The sequence below is a fragment of the Piliocolobus tephrosceles genome, chromosome 8 (assembly GCF_002776525.5).
Source record: "Piliocolobus tephrosceles isolate RC106 chromosome 8, ASM277652v3, whole genome shotgun sequence".
In the NCBI taxonomy this organism is placed as follows: domain Eukaryota; kingdom Metazoa; phylum Chordata; class Mammalia; order Primates; family Cercopithecidae; genus Piliocolobus; species Piliocolobus tephrosceles.
This window is the reverse complement of record NC_045441.1, coordinates 81,945,104-81,972,671: the sequence shown is the minus strand read 5'-3', so window position 1 is coordinate 81,972,671 and position 27,568 is coordinate 81,945,104. Positions and strand designations below refer to the sequence as shown.

General features: G+C 36.7%; 1 protein-coding gene across 4 annotated transcripts; it reads left to right on the top strand.

Annotated features, from left to right (window-relative positions):
* Positions 1 to 991: 991 nt before the first annotated feature.
* On the top strand, positions 992 to 27,568 carry STEAP2 (STEAP2 metalloreductase). 4 transcript variants are annotated; one of them, XM_023226706.2, is made up of 7 exons: positions 3,045 to 3,085; positions 5,716 to 5,828; positions 14,467 to 14,991; positions 17,145 to 17,672; positions 20,121 to 20,285; positions 22,585 to 22,732; positions 26,834 to 27,568. In XM_023226706.2, the coding sequence occupies exons 3-7, from the start codon at positions 14,500 to 14,502 to the stop codon at positions 26,863 to 26,865; spliced, it is 1,365 nt and encodes a 454-aa protein (XP_023082474.1). In that variant the 5' UTR covers positions 3,045 to 3,085; positions 5,716 to 5,828; positions 14,467 to 14,499; the 3' UTR covers positions 26,866 to 27,568. The 4 variants fall into 4 exon arrangements, with proteins under 4 accessions (XP_023082475.2, XP_023082472.1, XP_023082473.1 ...); XM_023226707.3 differs by lacking the exons at positions 3,045 to 3,085; positions 5,716 to 5,828; positions 22,585 to 22,732 and adding exons at positions 992 to 1,179; positions 1,511 to 1,572; XM_023226704.3 differs by lacking the exons at positions 3,045 to 3,085; positions 5,716 to 5,828 and adding an exon at positions 992 to 1,289.

Genomic DNA, 27,568 nt, shown 5'->3' with positions numbered 1-27,568 from the left:
TTCTCATTGTTGTTGTTGTTATTGTTTGTCTGGTTAATAAGCCACCTAGAGGGATAATTTTTAAACTTAATTTGTTGAAATGGTACTTTACTAATGTAAGAAAAAAAATTTCCCCAAATTGCAGAATTTTTGGTAAATTGACTTTACATTTGGGAATAAAGATTTCTTGCTTCTTCTACTGACAACTTCTACACAAAAGATAAAAGGTACTTTTACTTGGTAATCTGCAGGGAGAAAATGTACAGAAACCCAGGGCCAAAGGTACTTTCAGGGGATTCTCTGAAACATTCAAAGCCATAGCTGCCCCAGAAGGTAAATGGCTTTCGCAGGAACACAGCCTCCTGACTCAAGGCCTAACCTTCCTTTCCCCCACACCAAAGCTCACGGGGCACCAGCTAGAGTGAAGGTCAAAGTCAACAGAATAATCTCTGCAGTTCATGGTCTGTGAGGGTCCTCCTATCCGAGGGAGTTTTCATGAAAGGGTATTTCGGAACATTTTATTCCAAGGACACAGTCTAGTCAAAAGACGTTTGGGGTGGGGCAAACATAGGGCAAAAGAACACTTACAAAAGAAAAAAAGCGCAGTTTCTTGGAGGCTTGTCAGAAGCTAAGACTGGGGAGGTGGGAATCAGGGCCCTTTGGCGAGAGTTGGGGTAGGAACCGCGTCAGAAAAGCAATTTCTAGAGCGGAAAGGTGACCCCACAGTACAAAAAGAAACGGAGTAGAAAAATGGGCTTCACTCTTCTAGAGCTGCTTCAGAATCTCCGGAAGACCAGGGAGGAACCCTGCAGACGAGCCAGGCGGATACTCAGCCGCTCCCGATAGAGGGGTGCGCAAAGCTGCGGAGCCGGTGTGTGTGTGTGTGTGCGGCTCCCTAGTGCACTCACTGCTGGCTCCCCCTCGGTGCTCTGGGCCCTCCCCAGCTCCCCCACCCCCTCCGAGCTCCCCGACTCCTCCCCAGCTCTCCACTGCTCTTCCCGAATCCAGTCGGCGTTCCTCGGGCCCTGGGTGCCACGAGCTGTCCAGAAGCGCAGCCCCTAGCGGCGCGTCACTGCCAAGCCGGCCTCCGCGCGCCTCCCTCCTTCCTCGTCCCTGACTGTATGCGATCCAGCTTGGGTAGGCGGGGAAGCAGCTGGAGCGGGACCGCCGCCGCAGCCACCCTGCAGCCGCCAGTCGGAGGTGCAGTCCGTAGGCCCTGGCCCCCGGGTGGGCCCTGGGGAATCGGCGCCGCTCCCGGGGAGCTGCGAGGCTCGCCCCTGCCCGGCGTGGAGGGCACGGGGGGCGCGGAGGTGAGCGGGTCGGGGAGGAGCGTGAAAGGAGGTGGCGGCGGCGGAGTTGAGGGTCAAGATGCAGTCGGCGCCACGAGCTGCATCCATCCTCCCCGATTCCGCACCCTCTGCGGGCGTCCGCCCTGAACTGCGGGGTCCCTGATCTCCTGGCACCTTGAGGTGGAAAGTGAGAAGAGTGTCTGTTCCACTGATTCCCCCTCCTCCTCCTCTTGGTCTCCTAGAGCTAAGGGCAAGTGCTAGAGGTTGGGCCCAAGAGAAAGAAGGCCAGGAGACATTGTCCCAGGTAGGATGGGTCCCAGCAGGAAAGGACAGGCAGGTTACTTTCGCCCCCTTGGTAGTCTCCCTGCTACTTTGGGTTGATGCAGGGCATTTCATGGAAGATCGTGCATGCTGCTTGCGAACAGGTATTTCTAGCAGTCATTTTGTTTATTTCCGAGTAATGTAATCGTGGTGTGTTTAGGCCATTTCTGTTAGAAAGTAATTGGCCTCTTCTTTGACTGTCCTAAATTATCTTTGAGCCCTGTGTTCAGCCTCAGCCAAAACTTGTTGAAAATTATGCCCTAAAAATCTTGCTCTTAAAATAGAGCAGAGAGATAAAGAGCATTTTTGTTGGGAGATTTCCATTTATTATCTCTCCCACCCCGTGGAGAAGGATTGGTGTCAGTTTTTACTCCTCGGGCAGTTAGTTTTTTAGATGGAAAGACAGTCCAGGCCATAGTTAATTGTCGCTCATCACTACAGGAGAAACAGAATTCAGACTCCTGCCCCACCCCAACCCCCAACCTCCTGACTTAGATTCTAGTCCTTTTAACAGCCCCGCTGTTTGGAACCCTTTTTGTTTTCTAAAGCACCTCCCCATCCTTCCTTTTCTCCACTTGATTATTTCTTCATTTTATTGATCTCTGTTTATTTTTTCTTTTTTAACCCTATAATTTTTTCTACTCCGATTCTCTCTCGGTTGCTTCAAAGCTTGAGGCTATTTAATGGAAAAACAAAACAAAACAAAACACCCGTCCTAAATAATTTGCAGGATGTTTAGAAACATAAGAGTAACTGTATATGCTGCCATTGGGATGGCTGCACTTTCTGCCTCTTAGCTAGTCACTCTGTCAGGGTATGGGGAAATGAGACAATGTTGAGAATGATAACTTGAGCAAATTTGCAGTAAGGAAATGAAAAGCTTTATCCAAGTCACTTTTTATTGTACTGGTGCTATGGAAAATGTGGTGAATGAGCATAGTTGTATTTTAATACTGAAAAAAAAAACAGGACAGATGAAGACAAATTTTTAAAGAAAGGATTGTAAATGAGTTAGAAAAGTGAGAAAGAGGATACACCAAAAATGCGAAAGAGTAAGACTGCAGGTGTGATAGAGGACGTAGGACATCAGGAGATGTATTTATTCCTGCTGGGCCAGAAACCAGGACATTAAGGTAACTGAGACTTTAACATAACAATAACATTGATAAATCACCTACCCCTTCAGGGCCCACATGTCTTTTCAACAAAAAGAGAAGTCTGATCTAGAGAATTAATTCACTTTTTGTCCTGAATTTTTTTGATGCATTACATAACGAAGAATTTTTATGGCATCCTAAGTTACACTGCCAGACAATGTGGAGGCAGTGATCAAGGACAAGACAAACATGGTTCTTCCCTCATGCAGCTTATTGTTCAATGAGAGAAATAGTAAACAGAAAAGAAACAATGATATAAAATATTACAAAATAAATTTAACAAGGACTGAGTCAATTATTCTGCTATAGAGATGGAACAGTATATGAAAAGTTCCCAAGGTACATAAAGTGGTTGTTCTTTTCTCCTTCTAGAAGAGGATGCTGTGGGTGAACAATACAGATAGGGTTAGAGAGGGGAAGCGGGGGCAAACTCATTCAGGACCTTTTATGTGATAGGAAGGTGGCTGTAGTCCTAAGTACAAGGAGCACTGATTTTAAGGAGAGACTTTTTATGACGATTTACATTTTAAGATGATCTTAGCTGCTGTGGAGATGGTTTGGAAAGGGTCCAAAGAGAAAGTAGGCTGACCCATTAGGAAATGTTTGCAGAGTTCAGGTGAGATGATAGAAACCTGAACTAGCCTGGTATTGGTGGAGGGGGATTTATGAAATATGTTGGAGAACAAGAGTTGGTGCAGGATTTTATGTCAAAACTGAGAGACAGCAAGGACTCAAGAATGACTCACAATTTTCTAATTGGAGCAACTGGTGGGTAATGGTGGCATTTACACATTTCCAGGCAAATGGGACCAGGTCTGAGTGGAAAAAGTTCAGGTTTGAACCTGTGAAGTTTGAGATGTCACAGAAAGACGTCATAACCATATCCCCTGGGGAGGCAAAAAAGGGAGGCTCTCCAGGACGCAAGTGGATAGACTGGTCTTTGATAGGTAAAGTTGGTGATTGTTAATTTAAGGTGAAACTAATGAGCTCAGTTTTCTGGTTTTTCCCCAACAACCTTCACCAACGTGGATACAGATACAGAGAAAATGGATAGCTGGATTCTTCCAGGACTAGAGTTTTGCCAAGCAGAGATGATGGAGAGTAAGAGAGTTGAGGATCTTTTCAAGGGAGTGACTATAAATCTAGTCTCGGTTTAAAGAGAAACCAGAGCAGGCTGACGGAGAGTGCAGGATATTAAGCAATTAGAGAGGTCGAGGTCAAGAGATCAGATTTCTTTTGCTGTCTAGAATTATCAGTGTGGATATTTAAACTAAGATTATTGGAAGTCCTGGAGATAGTGCTTGGAGATTTTAGGAAGTGAATGACTGAGGTGGGGTAGAGGCAAAAATTCATTACCTCCAATGAATAAGTCAAGGAAATAAGAGCCCCTGAAGTTGAATGGTTCATCCACTTGAATGATAAAGTCCAGGAAAAACATGATAGTTATTGGGGTAGAGAGGATGACCATGTGTATACTTGGAGCCAGAGTCTGCAGTCATAAGGAATAAACTAGAAATCAGTAGAGGACAGCAGTGAGGACAGCATTAAGGACAGGGAGAGGGTATGATGAAGTACCATGAGCTTCAAAGGAGCTGGGTGTTTGCAGGAGAGACGATGAAGAAGAGATGTTCAGATGTGGGCTCACAAAGTGAAGGTTACACCACCCCACCTCATGACCCTGGAGAGTTATGTTTTCTTGATAGCCTCTCCAAATCAGCACGTTGTGAAATATCATCAAAACCTCTGCGGACAGCCCTTTCAGAGTTGCTGTCATCCAATAATAAATGCCCTATTTATGTGTGAAACAAATTAGGTTCTATTTTTCAAAATTAACATAGCACAACAGCTGCCATTCAGCTTCAGGAATGTTCAGGAAATCCTTCTAAACTGAAAATCTTAAGAGGCTGTCTAGCTGAGTGTAACTGAATTCCCTATCATAATAATACATTCTCAAGTATTAAATGTGTACAGCAAGTCAAATGCCCATTCAAGAAAACTAGGTCCTTGACACACACTTTTAGATTGAGCTCCCGAAGTTGAAGTGTTAAATTTAGGGTGGTGATATTACCATTATCACACAGCTTCAAGACTTATTTAGTGTTGGAAACTACCACCAGAGTCAAGTATAACCTATTTGCCGTTTAACGAAGGAAATCGAGACTCAGAGGATCAAAGTGATCGCAGAAGCTTAGGCCTGCTCTTTCACCCCTACACCATGAAAACACAACTTTCTATAAATGACATAGTTGTTTTTTGTTTTTGTTTTTGTTTTGAGGCTGAGTCACTCTGTTGCCCGGGCTGGAGTCCAGTGGTGTGATCTCAGCTCACTGCAACCTCTGCTTCCCTGGTTCAAGCGATTCTCCTTCCTCACCCTCCCAAGTAGCTGGGATTACAGGCACCTGCCACCACCGCTGGCTAATTTTTGTGCATTTTTAGTAAAGACGGGGTTTCATCATGTTGGCCAGTCTGATCTCGAACTCCTGACCTCAAGTGATCCACCTGCCTTGGCCTCCCAAACTGCTGGGAGTACAGATGTGAGCCACCATACCAAGCCTATAAATGACATAGTTTTATCAGTTATTTAATTTGGATTCCTTATGAATAGCATCAAAAGAAAAGGTAGAGACACTATGGGCATCACCTGAGAGCTTGTGAGAAATGCAGAATGTCTAACTTCCCTCTAGACCTAGAGAATCTGAATGTGCATTTTAAAAAGATCCCCAGGTGATAATATTTGCATTAAAGTTTGACAAGTGCCTTTCTAGTGAGTCGTTCCCTTGGAAACACTGGTCTGCTCAGGTCAGCAGGATCGTGATGTCTGGAGAACCGGGAAGGGGATCCCCTTATAGAACAGAAAGAAGAGATATAGTCATAGAAACATTCTGAATTTTGAATATTATGAAACAACAGGAACAAAGTGTGCTGTGCTAGATGTGATGCATTTTAAGGAATGGCATTGCGCTTCCCAGAAAGTGAAGAGAGGAAATTGCAAAATAGTGAGTGGACCTTCTGATACTGCTCCTCCTTGAGTGGAAAAGGGGAAAGAACTGCATGTGTGTTATTCAGCGTCCTGTATTCAAAGGTAACTGCTTGCTACTCTTTCGCAAGTGTAATTTTTCATTACTACAAACATAAAAATTGACATAAGTGAAGGTCAAAAAGCCACATCTACTATCGCCAAATGATGAAAGTATTACATTGAATTCTGAATCTTTTAGTAGAGTGATTTTCAATCTTGATTGCGTAATAAAGCATCTGCTAATCTTTTTTAAAAAATGCTGTGGCTCAGGATGAACCCCAGACCAATTAAATGAAAACTGGGTGGTGGGGGTGACCTGTGATCACTGTGTTTTAAAACTCCCCGGATCATTAGAGCATGCACTTAGAGTTGAGAAACACTGCTTCAGTAGCTACATTCAGAAGCAACTCTGAGATTGCAGTTCTGCTTCTCCATGTGCCAAAACAGTGTGACTCTGCCTCACTGCCATAAGCATGGTGCCAAGCCAGGTCAGCAATATTCAGGTCACACTCACTGGCCAGTAGGGTTTTCAGAACATTGAGGGAAGTAGGATTTATTTCTTGAAGAAGCCTGCTTACACTAACTTTTAAAACAAATTGATACATGTTACATATTTATGGGGTACACATGAGTATTTGTTATATCCGTACAATGTGTAATGATCTGGTTGGGGTTTGGGGGAATTCATCACCTTGAGTACTTACCATATTTATGTGTTAAGAACATTTCAAGTCATCTCTTCTGGCCACTTTGAAATACACAGTACATTGTTACTAACTATAGGCAACCTACTTTGCTATTGAACATTAGAACTTATTTCTTCTAACTGTACATTTGTATCCATGAACCAACATCTCTTCATCCCCTCCTCCCATCAACACATCCTTCCAGCATCTGATATCTCTTATGCTAATCTTTACCTCCATGGGATCCACTTTTTTAGCTCCCACACATGAGTGAAAACATGCGATATTTGCCTTTCTGTGCCTGGGTTATTTCACTTAACATAATGGCCTCCACTCCTATCCATGTTGCTGCAAATGACATGATTTCATTTTTTTAAGGCTGAATAATATTTCACTGTGTATACATACCACATTTTCTTTATCCTTTTGTTGATGGACATGTAGATTGATTCCATATCTTTGCTAGTGTGAATAGTGAGCAAAAAAAAAAAAACCACACACACACACATGAGGACGGGTATCTCTTTGATATACTAATTTCTTTTCCTGTGGATAATACCCAGTAGTGAGATTACTGGATTGTATGGTAGTTCTATTTTTAGTCTTTTGAGAAACAACCGCCATACTGTTGTCCATAGTGGCTGTACTAATTTACATTTCCACCAACAGCGTATAAGGGTTCCCTTTTCTCTGAATCCTTGTCAGCATCTGTTGTTTTTGTCTTTCAATAATAGCAGTTCTAATTGGGATAAATTGAAATCTCATTGTGGTTTTGATATGCATTTCCCTGGTGATTAATGATGCTGAGTATTTTTTCATATACCTATTGACCATTTGTTTGTCTTCTTCAGAAAAATGTCTATTCATGACCTTTACCCATGTTTATGGGATTATTTGTTTTTTATTGTTGAGTTTTTTTAGTTCATTGTATATTCTGGGTATTAGTCCCTTGTCAGATTAATAGTTTGAAAATATTTTCTCCTATTCAGTAGGTTGTCTCTTCACTCTGTTGATTGATTCCTTTGCTGCACAGAAGTCTTTTAGTTTAATATAGTCCCATTTGTCTATTTTGTTGTTGTTGTTGTTGCTGTGCTTTTGAGGTCCTAGCCATAAAATCTTTGCCTAGACCAGTGTCTTCAAATATTTCTCCAGTGTTTTCTTCTTGAAATTATATAGTTTTGGGTCCTATGTTTAAGTCTTTAGTTGACCTTGAGTTGATTTTTGTATATGGTGAGGGACAGGAGTCCAGTTTTATTCTTCTGCATACAGATATGCAGTTCTCCAAGTACCATGTATTTGAAGAGGATATCCTTTCCCCAGTATATATTCCCGGTGCCTTTGTTGACAATCAGTTGGCTGTAAATGTGTGGATTTTTTTTGTGTGGATTCTCTTAATCTGTTGCATTCATTGGTCTGTGTGTCTGTTTTTATACCGGAACCATGTTTTTTCGGTTACTATTTCCTTGTAATACATTTTGAAGTCAGGTAGTATGATGCCTTCAGCTTTGTTCTTTTTGCTTGGGATTGCTGTAGCTATTCAGGATATTTTTTAGTTCATATGAATTTTAGGATTGCTTTTTCTAATTCTATGAAAAATGACATTGGTATTTTGATAGGGATTGCATTGAATCTGTATATTGCTTTTGGCAGTATGGCCATTTTAATGATATTAATTCTTCCAATCCATAAGCATGGAATGTTTTTCCATTTGTTTATATCATCTTTAATTTCTTTCTACAGTGCTTTGTAGTTTTCCTTGTAGCAAACTTTCACCTCCTTGGTTAAATATATGCCTAGTTTTTTTTGTTTGTTTGTTTTTTGTTTTTAATAGCTATCGTAAATGGGATTGCCTTCTTGGTGTCCTTTTCAGCAAGTTCCTTGTTGGTGTATAGAAATGGTACCGATTTTTGTACGTCGATTTTGTATCCTGCAACTTTATTGAATTTATTTATCAGATCTAAGAGTTTTTTTGTGTGAAATCTTTAGGTGTATCTAGATCTAAGATCATATCATCAGCAAAGAGGGACAATTTGACCTTCCTGTTTTCCAATTTGGGTACCTTGTATTCTTTCTCTTTCCTGGTTGCTCTGGCTAAGACTTCCAATACAATGTTGATTAGAAGTGGTGAAAGTGGCATCCTTGTCTTATTTCTGTTCATAGGGTAAAGGCTTTGAGCTTTTCCCTATTTCAAAATAATGATAGCTATTATTATTATTATGTAGATCATATAAGCCCTTATTATGTTGAAGCATATTTTTTCTATGCCTAGTTTGTTGAAAGTTTTATCATGAGGGGATGCTAAATTTTCTCAAATGTTTTTTCTGCATCTATTGAGATGATCATATAGTTATTGTCCTTCATTCTCTTTAGGTGATGTATCACAGTTATTGATTTGCATATGTTGAACCATCCTTATATCCCTAGGATGTGTCCCTGGAATAAATCCCCTTTGATCATGATGTGGTTTTTTTATGAGTTGTTAGATTTGGTTTGCTTCTACAGACACACACACACACACACTTTTTAGGAGACAGGGTCTTGCTCTGTTGCCCAGGAGGGAGAGTGGTTATGTAATCATAAATCACTGCAGCCTTCAACTTCTGGGCTCAAGTGATTCTCCTGCCTCAGCTCCCGAGTAGCTAGGACTTCAGGTGTGTGCCACCACGCCTAGCTAATTTTTTAAATTTTTTGTAGAGATGAGAGTCTCATTATGTTGCCCAGGCTGGGCTTAAATTCCTAGCTTCAATCGATCCTCCTGCATTGGCTTCCCGAAGTGCTGGGATTACAGGCATGAGCCATCATGTCTGGCCCTTGGTTTGCTAGTATTTTATTGAGAATTTTTGTATTTGTGCTCATCAGGAATATTAGTATGTAGTTTTCTTTTTGGTTGAGGCTTGTTTGCATTTGGTATGAAGCTAATGCTGATCTCATAGAATGAGTTAGGTAGAATTCCCTCCTGTTCAATGTTTCGGAATAGTTTGAAGAGAATTGGTGTTAGGTCTGTTTTGAAAGTTTGGTAGAATTCGACAGTGAAGCCATGTGGCCCTGGACTTTTCTTTATTGGTAGTTTTTAAATTACTGCCTCAACTTTTTTGTTATTGGTCTGTCCAAGTTTTCCGTTTCTACCCATTTCAATCTTGGTAGGTTGTATGTGTGTAGCAATTTATCCATTTCCTCTAGGTTTTCCAGTTTGTTGGTGTGTAGTTGTTCATAATAACTTCTCAAGATCTTATGTATTTCTGTGGTATCAGTTGTAATGTTTCCTTTTCCATTTCTGATTTTTTATTGGAGTATTTCCTCTTTTTTTCTTGGTTAGTCTAGCAAGGGCTTTATCAATTTTATCTATTCAAAAAACAAAACTTTTTGTTTCATCCATCCTTTGTGTCGTTTTTTAAGTCACAATTTGTCTAGTTCTGCTCAGATCTTTATTATTACTTTCCTTTTACCAATATGGGGTTTGGCTTGTTTTTGCTTTTCTAGTTCCTTGAGGTATATCATTACGTTGTTTATTTGAAATTGTTATGATTTTTGGTGTAGGTGCTTATTGCTATAAACTTCCATCTTAGCACTGCTTTTGCTGTATCTCATAGGTTTTGGTGTGTTGCATTTTTATTTGTATTTGTTGAGGGAAATTTTGTGATTTCTTCCTTAATTTATTCTTTGCCACCGTAGTCATTTAGAAGCATGTTGTTTAATCATTTATTTTTACAGTTTCAAAAGGTCCTCATGTTATTGACTTCTAGTTTTATTCCATTGTGGTCTGAGGAAATACTTGATATGAATTTGATTTTTTAAAAATTTGTCAAGTCTTATTTTGTGTTCTAACATGGTCATTCTTAGAGAATGTCCATGTGCTGATGAGAATTTGTATTCTGTAACCGTTGTATAAAATGTTCTGTGAACGTTTGTTAGGTCCATTTGGTCTAACGTATAGTTTAAATCCAATGTTTCTTTGTTAATTTTCTGTCTAGATTATCTGTCAGATGCTGGCAGGGGGTGTTGAAGTCCCCAACCGTTGTTGTATTGGAGTCTGTCTCTCCTTTTAGATCTGATAACATTTTATTTATATTAATATATCTGAGTGGTCTGTTGTTGGGTGTATATATGTTTAGAATTGTTATATCCTCTTGCTAGAATTGATCCATTATCATTATTTAATGACCTTCATTGTCTCTTTATACTGTTTTTGACTCAAACTCTGTTTTATTTGATATAAGTATAGTGACTTTTGGTTTCCATTTGCATGGAATATCTTTCTCCATCCTTTGCTTTCAGTCTTATATGTGTTTTTATAGGTTAGATGGGTTTCTTGTACCCAGCATACAGTTGGGTCATGATTTTTTATCTATTGCTAGTCTATATCTTTTAAGTGGAAATTTTAATCCATTTGCATTTGAAGTTATTCAACAATGAAAACTTCCCAAGTCTAGTGAGAGATGTAGACACCCAGATACCAGTAACTTGAGATCTCCAAAAATATACAATACAAAAAGGTCTTCCCCACAGCACATTATAGCCATATTGTCAAAAGTAAAAGACAAAGAGTGAATTCTAAAAAGAGCAAGAGAAGAATGACTACTCACCTATAAAGGAACCCCCAGCAAACTAAAATTTTTACCTGTTCACATTCTGATTTACAGAAGGGGTTTGAACTTGCTTTGTAAAATAAGCAGATAATTAATGTTGTTTTGTTTTTGTTTCTGTTTGAAAAAGTCTTGATCATCATGATTGTTAGATTTAAAGATTTTGCAATTCTTATATTTTGGGAGATGCTACAGTATATACTCAGAAGAACTCCGGGCTGGGATATAGGAAACTTGGATTCCCTTGTGTGAATCTAGCAACCTTTTTCACCCTTAGATAATGCACATGATTACCATTAACTTTTGAATGAAATGAGCATGGTTTTCATTACGTCTGGTTCCTTTAACCACTCTTGATTCCCAACATTGCCAGTGACATCTCCAAATGGATATTTACAGTTTTTTTCCTACTCTGGTACCTCTGACTCCTCCCTGCCCTTCTGGGTGCATGGACCATACCAAGGGAGTGGCCTGTCTTGAAAGGTGTGAAATGAAACATGTAATTGATTTAAAAATAGTAAAAGTTCTTCTTTCCCAGGATTGGTTACTGCTAGGTAATGCTGAGAAGAAATGAAATGACCAAAGAAAAATTGGATTTAAACTATACGTTAGACCAAATGGACCTAACAAACATCCACAGAACATTTTATACAACAGTTACAGAATACAAATTCTCATCAGCACATGGACATTCTGTAAGAATGACCACATTAGAACACAAAATAAGACTTGACAAATTTTTGTACTCAAATAACATACTAATTTGAGTACAACCATAATTGTTACACCTTGATACTTATAACCCCAAGAAAACACCCTTTCCTAAATTCTGTACATGCACCTGAATAACACATGTCTTAGCTGGACTGACTACCTGGGTTCAAATCCTGGCTCCCCTGTTTTCTGTCTTTATGTCCTTGGATAAATTAATTATCTTCTGCAGGTCTCAGTTTTCTCATCTACAAAATGGGTATGACAGTGTTAGTACCTGTCTCTTAGAGTGGTTGTGGGGATTCAATCAGTTAATACATAAAAACCACAAGAGAGCTGAAATACATTATGTCCTATATAAGCATTAAGTGATATTACTATAATTATTGTCTTTCTAAAGTTTAACATACTGATGTATTTGGAGTTACTGGATGTGACTCATTTCTAGGGTAAAAAGTTGAATTTTCCTGGCTCTAGTCATTTCAAATTTCATTTAGTAAACCAACATATTTTTGAAACATTCCACCTGTGCCTGTAAAGTCCATTAAATCCTCTGAAGTGGTCCACATCTGCTATGAGCATAAAAGAAATTATGCAATGAGGGTAGAATGGAAGAGTATTTTTCTTTCAGACCCAATTTTGACACTAATTCATGGCAACCTGATTTGTATTCTTGAGCAAATTATTCCAAATATGAACATTTCAGATGTTAGTCTCTCAACTAAAAAATAATTTGAGAGATTTTTCCAGGAAGAATAACTGCATCATAGTTTATGCAGCCAACAAATAAAACGGCGTCATGTTGAGGTCCAAAGGGCGTGGGTGGATGAGCAGAAAGAATACTCAAACAGCTGTAGGCAGGTGAAAGATGATTTTATTCAACAGCAACTCTCATCAACAACTTTCTCACACCGTCCATCCTGTCTCAGCTGCTTAGTCTGGTGGCTCCCACACACAGCTGTGGGGCCTGCTTTCCCTTGCCTTAGGAGTCAGCACCTAAACTATTTCTATTTCTCTCTCTGGGCATGGGCAAGCCAAGCTGTATCCTGGCTCCCCCTGTCCGTCTACAAAGACAGACAGCTCTGACTCTCTCTTTCTCTGGGCATGAGAGTGCCTGTACAGTGTCAGCAGGGCAATTATACCTTTTACCGATAATAGTGGCTTAGAGCCAAGTGATGAGTTTTCCCTATGTTATAGCGATGGTGGTGAGCTTCTCTGTTATGTCTACATGGCTATGATAACAAGTGAAGTTATATGCCTGTGCTGTAAACTCACTCTGGATGCTTACCTCTGCCTGTCCTTGACCAAAGCACCGCCATGTTTCTTACAAAGGGAAAGAAAAAAATTTCATAAATATTATATAATTTAAGACTATAAGCATATTACTAATCCCTTTTTCCATAGGTAAGCTATCTTTCTCAATGATACATTGTAAGATCTAGAGTGAATGATAGAAGTCCATGGTATTTACTCTTTTGTTATATTTTGATGCCTATTTTTCTTAAGATATTATTTAAGTGCCAGGGTTCATTGTTAGCTGATTTATCTAGCTCTCATTTAATGATAAAGTCACTAGCTACTGAAGTATATAGGGAACTTTATAACCTCCACCTCAAATGACTCTAGATAGTTTTGGTTTAAATGGCTTTTTAAAAAATGGTTTTTCTTTCTTCTCTTGTCTTGTGATCCGTCACTTAGTATCACAGTCCTCTCTGCCTCTGGCAGCATTTGTGATTTGCTGCCTCCGATCTGCTCAGAATCTGGGTAATCATGCTTGTTACAAGTGTGTTTTTGAAAAAAGTTCTGAGTGAAAACCTCAGTCCCTTTTCTTATGTGCTCTAGTGAGGTAGGAGGCAGATCTTGACTCAGACATTCAGGCAAGGTTCAGACACTGGACCAAACTGAGGTCAGGGCAGAAGCACCTTCCCATAAGACATGCCCACCAGTGTGCCATGTCAGTTTACTATTGCCATGGCAATGCCCAGAAGTTACCACCCCTTTCCATGGCAACAGCCCAACAACACAGAAGTTACAACCCTCATCCTAGAAATTTCTGCATAAATCACCCCATAATTTGCATATAAATAAACTAGGTTTAAATATGAGTGCAGAGCTGCTGCTGAACTGCTACTCTAGGCACACTGCCTATGGGGTAGGCCTACTCTGTAAGGAGCAGTACCTCTGTTGCTGCTGTAAACTGCTGCTTCAGTAAACGTTGCTGTTTAACACCACCAGCTTGTCCTTTTCCCAGGCAAAGCCAAGTACCCTCCTGAGCTAAACCCCAATTTGGGGACTTTCCTGTCCTGTGTCACTAGTGCCTTGCTGCTCAAAGAGGGGTCCTCAGACCAGCATTGGTATTGCTTTCATTAAAAATGCAGAATATCACGCTTCCCTCCAGACCTACTCAATCAGAATCTATATTTTAATGAGATTCCCAAGTGATCTGTGTGCACATTAAAATTTGAGAAGCTCCACTTTAGCACATCACCTTTGTGACAGTTAATTTTCCTATTGAGATGCTTTTTAAAAAAACGAAAGATTTATATGATATGAAGAGAAACCAGAATAGTGATCCTTTTTTAGCTTACAAATTGTGTCTTACTGTGCTCTATGTGGTGAAATATTTTACCTCTAGAAATACAGAACATTATTACAATGTCTAGAAGTGTTTTAATGTTCAGCAATAGGTAACTGATGAACATTTTATTTTCTCTCCCCTAGGATATTCTTGGTGATCTTGGAAGTGCCTGTATCATGGAATCAATCCCTATGATGGGAAGCCCTAAGAGCCTTAGTGAAACTTTTTTACCTAATGGCATAAATGGTATCAAAGATGCAAGGAAGGTCACTGTAGGTGTGATTGGAAGTGGAGATTTTGCCAAATCCTTGACCATTCGACTTATTAGATGTGGCTATCATGTGGTCATAGGAAGTAGAAATCCTAAGTTTGCTTCTGAATTTTTTCCTCATGTGGTAGATGTCACCCATCATGAAGATGCTCTCACAAAAACAAATATAATATTTGTTGCTATACATAGAGAACATTATACCTCCCTGTGGGACCTAAGACATCTGCTTGTGGGTAAAATCCTGATTGATGTGAGCAACAACATGAGGATAAACCAGTACCCAGAATCCAATGCTGAATATTTGGCTTCATTATTCCCAGATTCTTTGATTGTCAAAGGATTTAATGTTGTCTCAGCTTGGGCACTTCAGTTAGGACCTAAAGATGCCAGCCGGCAGGTATGTATTTTACATTTTTATTCTTATGTATCTGGTATTTTGTAGTTAAACAGCTAAGCAAATATCAAACATTTTAAAACCAAATTCTGACACTTTCCAATGATTATCATTTGAAAATTAATTATGAGCACCTGAAGATTAATGTTCTGACCTTGTAAGGGCACATTCTCATTCCCAAAATGATGTAGAAATCTGGGAAAATAATGTGAACTTCATCCAGTTCAACTTGAGAATAAAGCAGTTGGGGCGCTCGGTCAACACCATTGTGGAATGAGCTTTCATAAATAAACACATAAAATATGTTTAAAAAATGTTTTAATGTGCTTGTGCATTGTAATTAAGCATGATTATAAACACCTTTATTGGTTTTGTCTGTAAAGACAGTTGATTCGATTCCTTAGAAAATAAGTTTAAGTATTATATCATTGTATGCTGTATATCAGAGTTATGATAATCATTTACTTTCCAGTCTTTATTTTAATGACTAGTAAAAGAACATATCCTTTTCTACAGGCTATTTCTGAATCTTTTTTTTCTTTTGCATATCCACCAAAGTTTAGCAGTGGATATAGAATAAGCAAATTACAACCAGGACCTGTGAGACAAACCTGAATTTAATCATATACCCATATTTATACCAAATTTAAATTTTTAACAGAAAAAAATGTAGAACAGTGATGAAATTCAAAATAAGCTACAAAATAATCTAAATTTGTATTTTGTAGTGTTTGTGCCTTTATTTTGAATGTTTGGTTTATTTTTAGACTTATTATATCATATTATAATTTATACAAAATTTTTTCCAAATGAGTTTTTAAAAAAATTTATTCCACCATTGTCACAACTGTAATAAATTAATTTAGAATACTTTTTTCTTACTTCTGTTATAAAAGGACCTCTATTTTAAAAGTTCACAAATGATTATATAATATTCATTCAGATAGGATTTGTCATTCATCTGGCTGTTATCTGAGATTAATAATCCAAAGAGTGTTATATTGTCACCATTACATAAATAGAAACATACAAATATTTCTATGTGGTCTATTTTAGAGTCCTTATACAAACATCTTTAGGGATATATTTAGGAATTTGTTTTCCCCAAACATTACTTGGAGACTTTATAGCAATATTTTTCCAGCCTTGAATGAGGTGGCCTACCCATTAATAATAGCAGCTCACTCCAGTAATGAACTTGGGGCTCAATAAATACTTGTTGAATTTTCAACTATATTATAGTATCTAACAGATTTCGATAGTTTGAAAGCCTACTCTTTCCTCCACCCATCACGTCATTAGAGTTTCTGTAAAAGTAATATCTTTGTCTTAGAAAAGGACAGTTGCTTTTCTATTTAAATTAACTAAGCCTTATAATTTTTTTACTTGCCAGATATATCATCATTATTTAGAGATGAAAGAATTTAATATACTGACCAATGAAATAGTATACCTGAGATTATTATGGTTTTTCTGAGATACTTGGTGTATTGGTTTCTAAGCCTAAATTTTATTTAAAATCTTACTAAATTTTATTTAAAAATACAGCATCATGACATAATTTAAAGGTTTTAATTGCAGATGGCCATCCAAAGTGCATGCCCACTTCCAGTCATGCTAAATATCTGTAAAGGGCAGTGTTTGCACTCATACTACTAGACAGAACTGCTACAGTCCTAAAACTACATATTGTTCATGACAGCAGGGAGTGCCAGCCCCACACTGTCTCCTGTGGGAATTAGAGAGGTGGAGTGGGGCAGGGGCATGACCAGCAGCTCAAAGTCCACCTGAACCCCTGGAGAGGAGGCCTTACCTGGCTGCTGCTGCTGAACCATGTGGCCTAGAAGAGTACACTTGTCTTTCCACCTGCCCCCCTCCTACCTGAGGGATCCCCTCTGACGCTCGAGGTTGCAGCTACAATTTCCTGCATTTTATTGTCCTGTTATCATAAGTGGTAAGGACTTTTTTGTTTTCATGACACTGTTTAAAACCTATTAATAGTAGGTTAATACATTCATAAATGCCTTATCTCCTGAACTTTAACCATTTGTATCACTCAAGGTCATCACAGGTGATGCTCCGTAAGTGGAGCATGCGATTGCTACCATTTTTATAAACAACAGTGGTAATGCTGAGTCTTTTTATTTTTCCCACAGGTTTATATATGCAGCAACAATATTCAAGCCCGGCAACAGGTTATTGAACTTGCCCGCCAGTTGAATTTCATTCCCGTTGACTTGGGATCCTTATCATCAGCCAGAGAGATTGAAAATTTACCCCTACGACTCTTTACTCTCTGGAGAGGGCCAGTGGTGGTAGCTATAAGCTTGGCCACATTTTTTTTCCTTTATTCCTTTGTCAGAGATGTCATTCATCCATATGCTAGAAACCAACAGAGTGACTTTTACAAAATTCCTATTGAGATTGTGAATAAAACCTTACCTATAGTTGCCATTACTTTGCTCTCCCTGGTATACCTAGCAGGTCTCCTGGCAGCTGCTTATCAACTTTATTACGGCACTAAGTATAGGAGATTTCCGCCTTGGTTGGAAACCTGGTTGCAGTGTAGAAAACAGCTCGGATTACTAAGTTTTTTCTTCACTGTGGTCCATGTTGCCTACAGCCTCTGCTTACCAATGAGAAGGTCAGAGAGATATTTGTTTCTCAACATGGCTTATCAGCAGGTACTGAACGTGCTTGTTATTTATCTGATGCTAGTATAGTTTTTTTAGTTTATACTTTTTATTAGTATAAATTATAAAACATAAAATTTTACATGCCTTTTAATGGAAATTTGATTTTCGTATACTATGGGAGGGGAAAGAATTGTTCTTTAAACAATGTTTTCGCATAAGAATTACGTGGCTAATTCAAAATTATTTCCAGTAAAGGCTGCTACCATCCTTTTCCTTACAGAATAAAAGCAGAAACGTAGAGGGTTGGGTTCTCCCCTTTTTTCAATGTTATAATTGCAATGAGTGCTTTCAGTATTCAACAATTCATTATTTTAATGTTTTATAATTGGTCGTGCTCCACAAAATGATGAGGCAACTCTCAGTAAATATATACAATAAAATTAGAACTAGTAAAAATACAAAACAGAACAGGAAGACAAGATCAGGAGAAAAAAGTCGAATACACCTCTGCTGAGAGTGTCTACACAGCTTCTCTTTTGGCTTTGAGATTTTCAACACAATGAGAAAGGAGACCCTATTATTTACAAAGCTCTTGTTACCAAAAACCAGAAAAGATAATAGTTCCACGGGTGAAGCTTTTCTAGCACTTAGCTCTCAAAAAAAAAAAAAAAAAATCTTAGGGAGCACTTCATGGAAGGGGCTTGATGATGAGCTAGACTATGGTTTTCCTCCATAATTCCCAATCCACAAATGTAATTTAAGAGGTTTCCCTGAAGCTGTTTGGTATAGCATTTCTCAATGAAAGCCAAGAACATTGCACCAAAACAAATGTGTAAAAGCATGTGCATTTTGTAAGGATCGAAGGCATCATAGTCCGAGTATGTGGCATCTAGTACTTAAGCTTATTTCAACAATAAAACCTAAAATAATATTTTTCTAATTAGTAGATTGATAACCTTTAAGCCATTCACTTTCTGGGAAAAAAAAAACAAAAAAAAAAAAACAAAAAAAAAAAACACTTCTCTTAATGAGATACTAAGGCTTTTATAGTTGCTCAGTTGGCTTCCTTATCTCCTTCCAGTCATTTGCCCAGATCTCACCTTCTCAGTGAGTCCTACGCTGGATACCATTTTAAATGCTGCTGCTTCCACCCCAACCAGTATTCCGAATCCCACTGACTTACCCTGCTCTACCTTTCTTTTTTTAATAACACTTACCATCTTCTAACACACTTGATTTCCATGTTAAAAAACATTTACCAGTGTTTGCCTTCCCCCATCAGAATGTAAGTTCATGAGAAGAGGGATCTTTGTCTATCTTTTTCACTAATACATACCCAGTGCCTAGATCTGAGCCTAGACATTGTGGACACTCAAACAGCCCATTTGTGGGATGAATGAATGAGCTGGAAGAGCAGGTAGATCCAGGTTGTAGTCTCTGAGTACGCTGGGTAATGCTGTTATTTTGTATTGTATAGATATCAAATAAGAAGATGGTAGGAACTCTGGGGCCTCTTTCAAGATAATGGTATGATTGCCTCAGGGAACTAATGGTTAAGAAGCAGCTTTTTGTTGTCGTTAAATTTTAAGTATGTTTTGTTAACGGGAATTGGACAAAGTTAAACTGTTGTTAAGTTAGAATCTGGTTTCCATTAATAGATACTTACTTTAAAAAAAAATTCAGCTGATGGAGTCCAATACTTGATTTATACTCTAATTATATTCTGAGTGTAAATAGAACTTCTAAAGGTAGTCCCTACACAAAATACCACAAATTCAGAGTTAACTGTCTGACTTGATTATATACACATTATCAATGTAAGTAAAAGATGTTTGGAAAAATACTGTATATAAATGACACAGTCGGAGAGTTGGGAATCATATTAAATGAGGCAGTTCAAGTGGAGAAATATTTGAGCTCCATTGGCCTTTATAGCCAGGGAAATCATAGCTTTCTAGGAAGAGAAGATGAGAAGAAAGACAAAACAGAGATATATTATTCATGTGATGGAAGAAGATACTGACGTAGTTTAGAAATTCCCTGCCTAGATCCAAGTTGAACTAAGGCCAGACTGTATCCTAGATATTCAACCAAGTTTAAACCAGCTTGTAAAAGTACTTCAAAACTAAGTTTAACTCCAGCAACTTCTTTTTTGTCACCCTAGAACCAACCACTAGGCATTTTATGGTGTTGGACTCCAGAGTCCCTGTACTGATGATGTATTACAAATGTGATGGCAAAGCTTTGCCCCTTTATTCTAGCATGTATACAAGGAAAGAGAAAGTTTTGTCCTCCTTTTGTTTAATTCTCTTTTCCCCTACACCTGGAGCAGTATCATCCAGTAACATGTTCTCTATAATGGTTTGTTAGACTGAATTAGTACAACTTAAATATGTCCATATATGACCAGGTTCTTCTTATGCCAAGAGTGAACTCTGTGCTGAATCAGTTAATGTTCTGCTAAACAAAGGAAGTTCACATTTGCTTTCTTGTTAGGTTCATGCAAATATTGAAAACTCTTGGAATGAGGAAGAAGTTTGGAGAATTGAAATGTATATCTCCTTTGGCATAATGAGCCTTGGCTTACTTTCCCTCCTGGCAGTCACTTCTATCCCTTCGGTGAGCAATGCTTTAAACTGGAGAGAATTCAGTTTTATTCAGGTATGTGGGGTTTTGTTTGGTGAAGGACTGTGCAGGATAGGATTTCCTTGTTAAGAACAAATGAATTTTAAATATTTTCCTTATAAAAAGGGTGCCTTTGAGAGTGTATTTCTGCATCTAGATACATTATGCTGGAAGCCAGCTTAGGACTGCTCTGGTTAAGTAAGTGAAACACCAGTCAGTATATGATTGTATTGGAAGACTTTGACAGCACTGCCTTCCAGTATACTATGTTAAGAATGAAAAGTTATCTTAAAAGAGAAAAAAAAAAAAAATGAAAGTGGGGAAGGATGAGCTTAGATCAAATTTAATGTTGAAAGTCAATTTATTATTAGCCAAGTTAGTGAAAAATTATTTTATGTTTTGAGTCATCTTGATCTGTCCAGAAAAATCTTATTAATTTGAACTCAAGTGGGGGTGTCAATCTGAATATTTTAAAGAAATGTGTGTATATATACACACACATACAAACACAAGCAGTGGCAAACTAGGTAACTAGATTAATGGATTATAACATGCAGCCAGCCTTAAGAATTTTGTTAGTACAGGTATTTAGTGTATCCGTAGAACACTAATATGTATGGATGTCTGTAAAGGGATTTCAAATCACCATTGTATTCTTTAATAAGTTAAACATTCACTCTCTCCAACAATATCTAAATAATAAGGTTGCATATTTTAAAAATATATACCTGAAACATAGACCCTTCCTATATTTTTGCAAAATCTCTACTGGTTGTATCCAAATGGTTTACAGCACAGTAGACAAATTCATGTCTTTTGGTGGTACACTTAAGTTTTGTTTCATTTCGTTGCTTATTTGCTTGTTTTTTTTTAAGGTCATGTAAAAATCTCATTCAAAGCAGGGCCATAATGCTTATCTGAATTTATTTTTCCTTTTCTAAGAAAAGGGAGAGTACTTTCCCAACAGCTAGTTTAAACATACCTGAAAAGAAATAGAAGGTTCTAGGCAGATGCAAATTATCATTATAAATTTAGATGAGTAATTGCAAATATTTTGCCTGCCAGAGGGTTGATATTTTCTCAGTAAAGTTAGACATTACATCATTATACAGATGTAATATTACTTTTATATAACAGACTATTTTTCAAAGTAAGCAGTCTTAAACATAATAATTTAGCAAACTAAAGAATGGTGATCTTTTAGAATTTAACCTGTAAAGTGCCTAACTGAAGTATTCTTATTAAACTCTGTATTTGAATTATTGTTTATATTAATACTGCAGGATTTTTCATACTTGCCTATTAACCAGTATGTATATGTGTGCGTGTGCCCATGAGGATGCTCATTTAATTTTAATTTAATTAATTTTAATAATTTTAAATGAGTGTATTTAATTTTATCATATATCTGTTTATGTATTAACAGTGATGTGTCACCTAACAATGGGGAACATTCTGAGCAATGAGGCAATTTTGTCATGTGAACATCATAGAGCATATTTATACAAACCATGACCTATTGCTCCCAGGCTACAAACTTGTACAGCATGTTACTGTGCTGAATACTATATGCACTTGTAACACAATGGTAAATATTTGTGTACCTAAACATATCTAAACATAGAAAAGGTGCAGTAAAAATAGGGTATATAATCTTATGGGACCACCGTTGTATATGCAGTCCATAGTTGACCAAAATGCCCTTATGTGGCACATGACTGTATTTATGTGTATGTGTACACACACACACACACACACATTTCTTTAATACACAACTGGTAGGAATGTGAATAATTTTTATAAAGAAGAGTTTAGCAGTATGTATCAGTACCCTTAAGGAAAAGCTGGATGTTTTGACCAATAATCCTACTATTAGAAACCAGTCCTAAGACAATAAATCAAAATATGGAAAATGGCCTAACATGACACTTATAGTTGAGGAAAATTGAAAACAGTAAATTATCAACAAAAAGGAATGGTTGAATAAATTATGCACATCCATTCAATAGAATATTATACAGTATTAATGTCATCTTCATACTTAATGACATGAGGAAAATGTTCTTGATAAAATAAATGAAGTAGTAAGAATATTGAAGTGTATGCAATCGCACCTCATTTGTGTAACATAAGATGTGCATATAAATGATACATATATATGCATATATAAAAATATTAATATTGTTTAATTCAGTAGAGGACAAAGGTTAACTTGATAATTTAAGACAAAATAGTTTTATCAAAATATAAACATGGTATATCTTGAACTTAATTTATGGGTTTCAGTCATTTGTTGCTTATTCTTTGTTTCTTTTCCTTTCTCTCCTGGCCCAAGTCTACACTTGGATATGTCGCTCTGCTCATAAGTACTTTCCATGTTTTAATTTATGGATGGAAACGAGCTTTTGAAGAAGAGTACTACAGATTTTATACACCACCAAACTTCGTTCTTGCTCTTGTTTTGCCCTCAGTTGTAATTCTGGGTAAGATCATTTTATTCATTCCATGTATAAGCCGAAAGCTAAAACGAATTAAAAAAGGCTGGGAAAAGAGCCAATTTCTGGAAGAAGGTATTGGAGGAACAATTCCTCATGTCTCCCCGGAGAGGGTCACAGTAATGTGATGATAAACGGTGTTCACAGCTGCCATATAAAATTCTACTCATGCCATTATTTTTATGACTTCTACATTCAGTTACAAGTATGCTGTCAAATTATCGTGGGTTGAAACTTGTTAAATGAGATTTCAACTGAATTAGTGATAGAGTTTTCTTCAAGTTAATTTTCACAAATGTCATGTTTGCCAATGTGAATTTTTCTAGTCAATATATTATTGTAATTGAGGTATGTTTTGTTTTGTTTTGTTTTGCCCAACTGTAACCCTATTGTTACTTTATATTTCATAATCAGGCAAAAATACTTACAGTTAATAATATAGATACAATTTTAAAAACAATTTGCAAACCAGCAGAATTTTAAGCTTTTAAAATAATTCAATGGATATACATTTTTTCTGAAGATTAAGATTTTAATATTCAACTTAAAAAGTAGAAATGCATTATTATATGTTATTTTTAAGAAAGGACATATTATGTTAGCATCTAGGTAAGGGTGCATTATAGCATTCCTATATTTCTCTCATAAAATAGGATTTGAAGGATGAAATTAATTGTATGAATCAATGTGATTATATGAACAGACACAAATTAAAAAGACAAATTAAACCTGAAATTATATTTAAAATATATTGGAGACAAGAAATACATACTGATAATACATACCTCATGAAAGTTTTTATTCTTTATTGTGTTACAGAGCAGTTTCATTTTCATATTAATATACTGATCAGGAAGAGGATTCAGTAACATTTGGCCTCTAAAAGTGCTATCTCTTAATACAGTACCAATCCTGGGAACTGTATAATAGTTCATACTTAGAACAAAAGTACCAAGTTTGCACACAAGTAGTCTGTCAGCTGACCTTTGTCGCACCTTAACCAGTCACCACTTGCTATGGTATGGGATTATACTGATGTTCTTTGAGGGATTGTGATGTGCCAGGCGTGATTCTAAGTACTTTACTTGTATTATCCCATTTAATACTTAGAACAATCCCGTGAGATAAGTAGTTTTTATCTTCATTTTACATATGAGGGACCAAAGGATAAAAAGTTATTTTCCAAAGGTCATGCAGTTAATAAGTGGTGGAGTGAGCATTCAAGTCCAGGTAGTCATATTCCAGAGGCCATGGTTTTAACCACTAGGCTCTAGAGCTCCCGCCGCACCCCTATGCATTGTGTTCACAATGCCAATCTAGATGCTTCCACTTTTGTATAAAGTCACTGACATTCTTTAGAGTGGGTTGGGTGCATCCAAAAATTGTATAAAAATATTATTGTAATAAACTTATGACTGCTTGTAGGGTAATTCACAGTTACCCTATTCTTGCTTGTAACATAAGCCTGGAGACCCGTGGCAGTCCATATGCCTCCCTATGCAGTGAAGGGCCCTAGCAGTGTTAACAAATTGCTGAGATCCCATAGAGTCTTTCAAAAATCTCCGTAGACCTGGTCTTCTCCTTTTCTCTTCCTGAGAAGTTCTCCTGCCTGCATAACCATTCATTAGGTAGCAATTTACAAGCATGAAGGATATTAGGGTAAGTGGCTAATTATAAATCTACTCTAGAGACATGTAATCATACAGATTATTCATAAAATTTTTCGGTGCTGTCCTTCCACATTTAATTGCATCTTGCTTAAACCATAGAATGTCCTACATTCCCCCCACCCCCATTTGCTATTTCTTTATTAAAATAGAAAATTATAGACAAGATACAATTATATGCATTCCTCTTCCTGAAATTATAACATTTCTAAACTTACCCACATAAGTACTACTGAATCCAGCTGCCAACAATAAAAATACTTTTATTTAGTAGAGACTACCTTTCCCACCAGTGGCTCTTTTCCTACAACTGCATTGTCAGTTTGGTAATTCACTCATGATTCTCTAATGTTCTCCTCTTGGTGAATTTTATTATCTTGTACTTTCTAACTGAGCTCTCTATTTTCTTTATTTTAATTATATTTCTCCCCACTTGATAATCACTTGTTAGTTCTTGGTAGGAATTCACTTGGGCAATGATAACTTTTATGGGCAAATACCTAAACATTCTATTATAGTGAACTAATGAAAATAACAGCATATTTTCAGTATTTTCTTGTTCCTTAAATTCCAGTTAATACTGTGCTTAACCATTTAATGTGACAACAAAATGAAATATTCCCAAAAGTTAGATGACTATTAAAGCATATATTGTTGCATGTATGTATTAAGTAGCCAATACTCTAAAAATATCACTGTTACAGATAAATGAGGCCTTTAAAAATACGAAAAACAAACTTTTGTGAAAATGTATAAAAGATGCATCTGTTGTTTCAAATGGCACTATCTTCTTTTCAGTACTACAAAAACTGAATAATTTTGAAGTTTTAGAATAAATGTATATATTTCTAAATGTTTAAATGCTTTTCTAAAAATGCAAAACTATGATGTTTAGTTGCTTTATTTTAATTCTATGTGATTATTTTTCTTAATTGTTATTTTTTTATAATCATTATTTTTCTGAACCATTCTTCTGGCCTCAGAAGTAGGACTGAATTCTACTATTGCTAGATGTGAGAAAGTGGTGGTGAGAACCTTAGAGCAGTGGAGATTTGCTACCTGGTCTGTGTTTTGAGAAGTGCCCTTTAGAAAATTAAAAGAATGTAGAAAAGATACTCAGTCTTAATCCTATGCAAAAAAAAAAAAAAAAAAAAAAATCAAGTAACTTTTTTCCTGTGAGGAAAATAACCATGAGCTGTATCATGCTACTTAGCTTTTATGTAAATATTTCATATGTCTCCTCTATTAAGAATATTTAAAATCATATTTAAATATGAATATATTCATGCTAACATTATTTTTCAAAACATACATGGAAATTTAGCCCAGATTGTCTACATGTAAGGCTTTTATTTAAACTGTAAAATATTTAAAAGTATGAATAAAATATATTTATAGGTATTTATCAGAGATGATTATTTTGTGCTACATACAGGTTGGCTAATGAGCTCTAGTGTTAAACTACCTGATTAATTTCTTATAAAGCAGCATAACCTTGGCTTGATTAAGGAATTTTACTTTCAAAAATTGATCTGATAATAATAACTTAAGGTATATTATACTTTCATTACAATCAAATTATAGAAATTACTTGTGTAAAAGGGCTTCAAGAATATACACAATTTTTAAATATTTTCATATATCTCCTATCTAATATGATAACTTAATTCTTCTAAATTACCACTTGCCATTAAGCTATTTCATAATAAATTCTGTACAGAGTTTCCCCCAAAAAAAGAGATTTATTTATGAAATATTTAAAGTTTCTAATGTGATATTTTAAAGTATCATAAATGTAATAAGTAAATATTTATTTAGGAATACTGTGAACACTGAACTAATTCTACCTGTGTCAGTCTATGAAATCCCTGTTTTGAAATAAGTAAACAGCCTAAAATGTGTTGAAATTATTTTGTAAATCCATGACTTAAAGCAGGATACATACATAGTATAACACACCTCACAGTGTTAAGATTTATATTGTGAAATGAGATGCCCTACCTTCAATTGTTCATCAATCAGTAAAACAAATTCTGATATATATTCAGTACAAATGATTAGGCCTAAATGAAATGTAATAATTTCAGTGGAAACTCAATCTGTTTTTACCTTTAAACAGTGAATTCTACATGAATGAATGGGTTCTTCACTTTTTTTTTAGTATGAGAAAATTATACAGTGCTTAATTTTCAGAGATTCTGTCCATATGATACTAAAAATGTTTTGTTCAGCCTAACATACTGAGTTTTTTTAACTTTCTAAATTATTGAATTTCCATCGTGCATTCATCCAAAATTAAGGCAAACTGTATGGATTCTTCCAGTGGCCAGATGAGCTAAATTAAATCACAAAAGCAGATGCTTTTGTATGATCTCCAAATTGCCAACTTTAAGGAAATATTCTCTTGAAATTGTCTTTAAAGATCTTTTGCAGCTTTGCAGATATTCAGACTGAGCTGGAACTGGAATTTGTCTTCCTATTGACTCTACTTCTTTAAAAGCTGCTGCCCATTACATTCCTCAGCTGTCCTTGCAGTTAGGTGTACATGTGACTGAGTGTTGGCTAGTGAGATGAAGTCTCCTCAACGGAAGGCAGCATGTGTCCTTTTTCATCCTTTCATCTTGCTGCTGGCATTGTGGATATAACAGGAGCCCTGGCAGCTGTCCCCAGAGGATCAAGGCCACACCCAAAAAGAGGAAGGCAGATCAGAGACCAGAAAGACCTTGACTACTTCCCTACTTCCACTGCTTTTTCCTGCGTTTAAGCCATTGTAAATCTGGGTTTGTTACATGACGTGAAAATTAATCCTTTCTGCCCTTCAGTTCTTTATCCTGATACCGTTTAACACTGTCTGAATTAACTAGACTGCAATAATTCTTACTTTTGAAAGCTTTTAAAGGATAATGTGCAATTCACATTAAAATTGATTTTCCATTGTCAATTAGTTATACTCATTTTCTTGCCTTGATCTTTCACTAGATATTTTGTATCTGCTTGGAATATATCGTCTTCTTTTTAACTGTGTAATTGGTAATTACTAAAACTCTGTAATCTCCAAAATATTGCTATCAAATTACACATGTTTTCTATCATTCTCATACTGCCTTATAAACATTTAAATAAAAAGTAATTTAATGCTTTAACTTCTGTTTTGAAA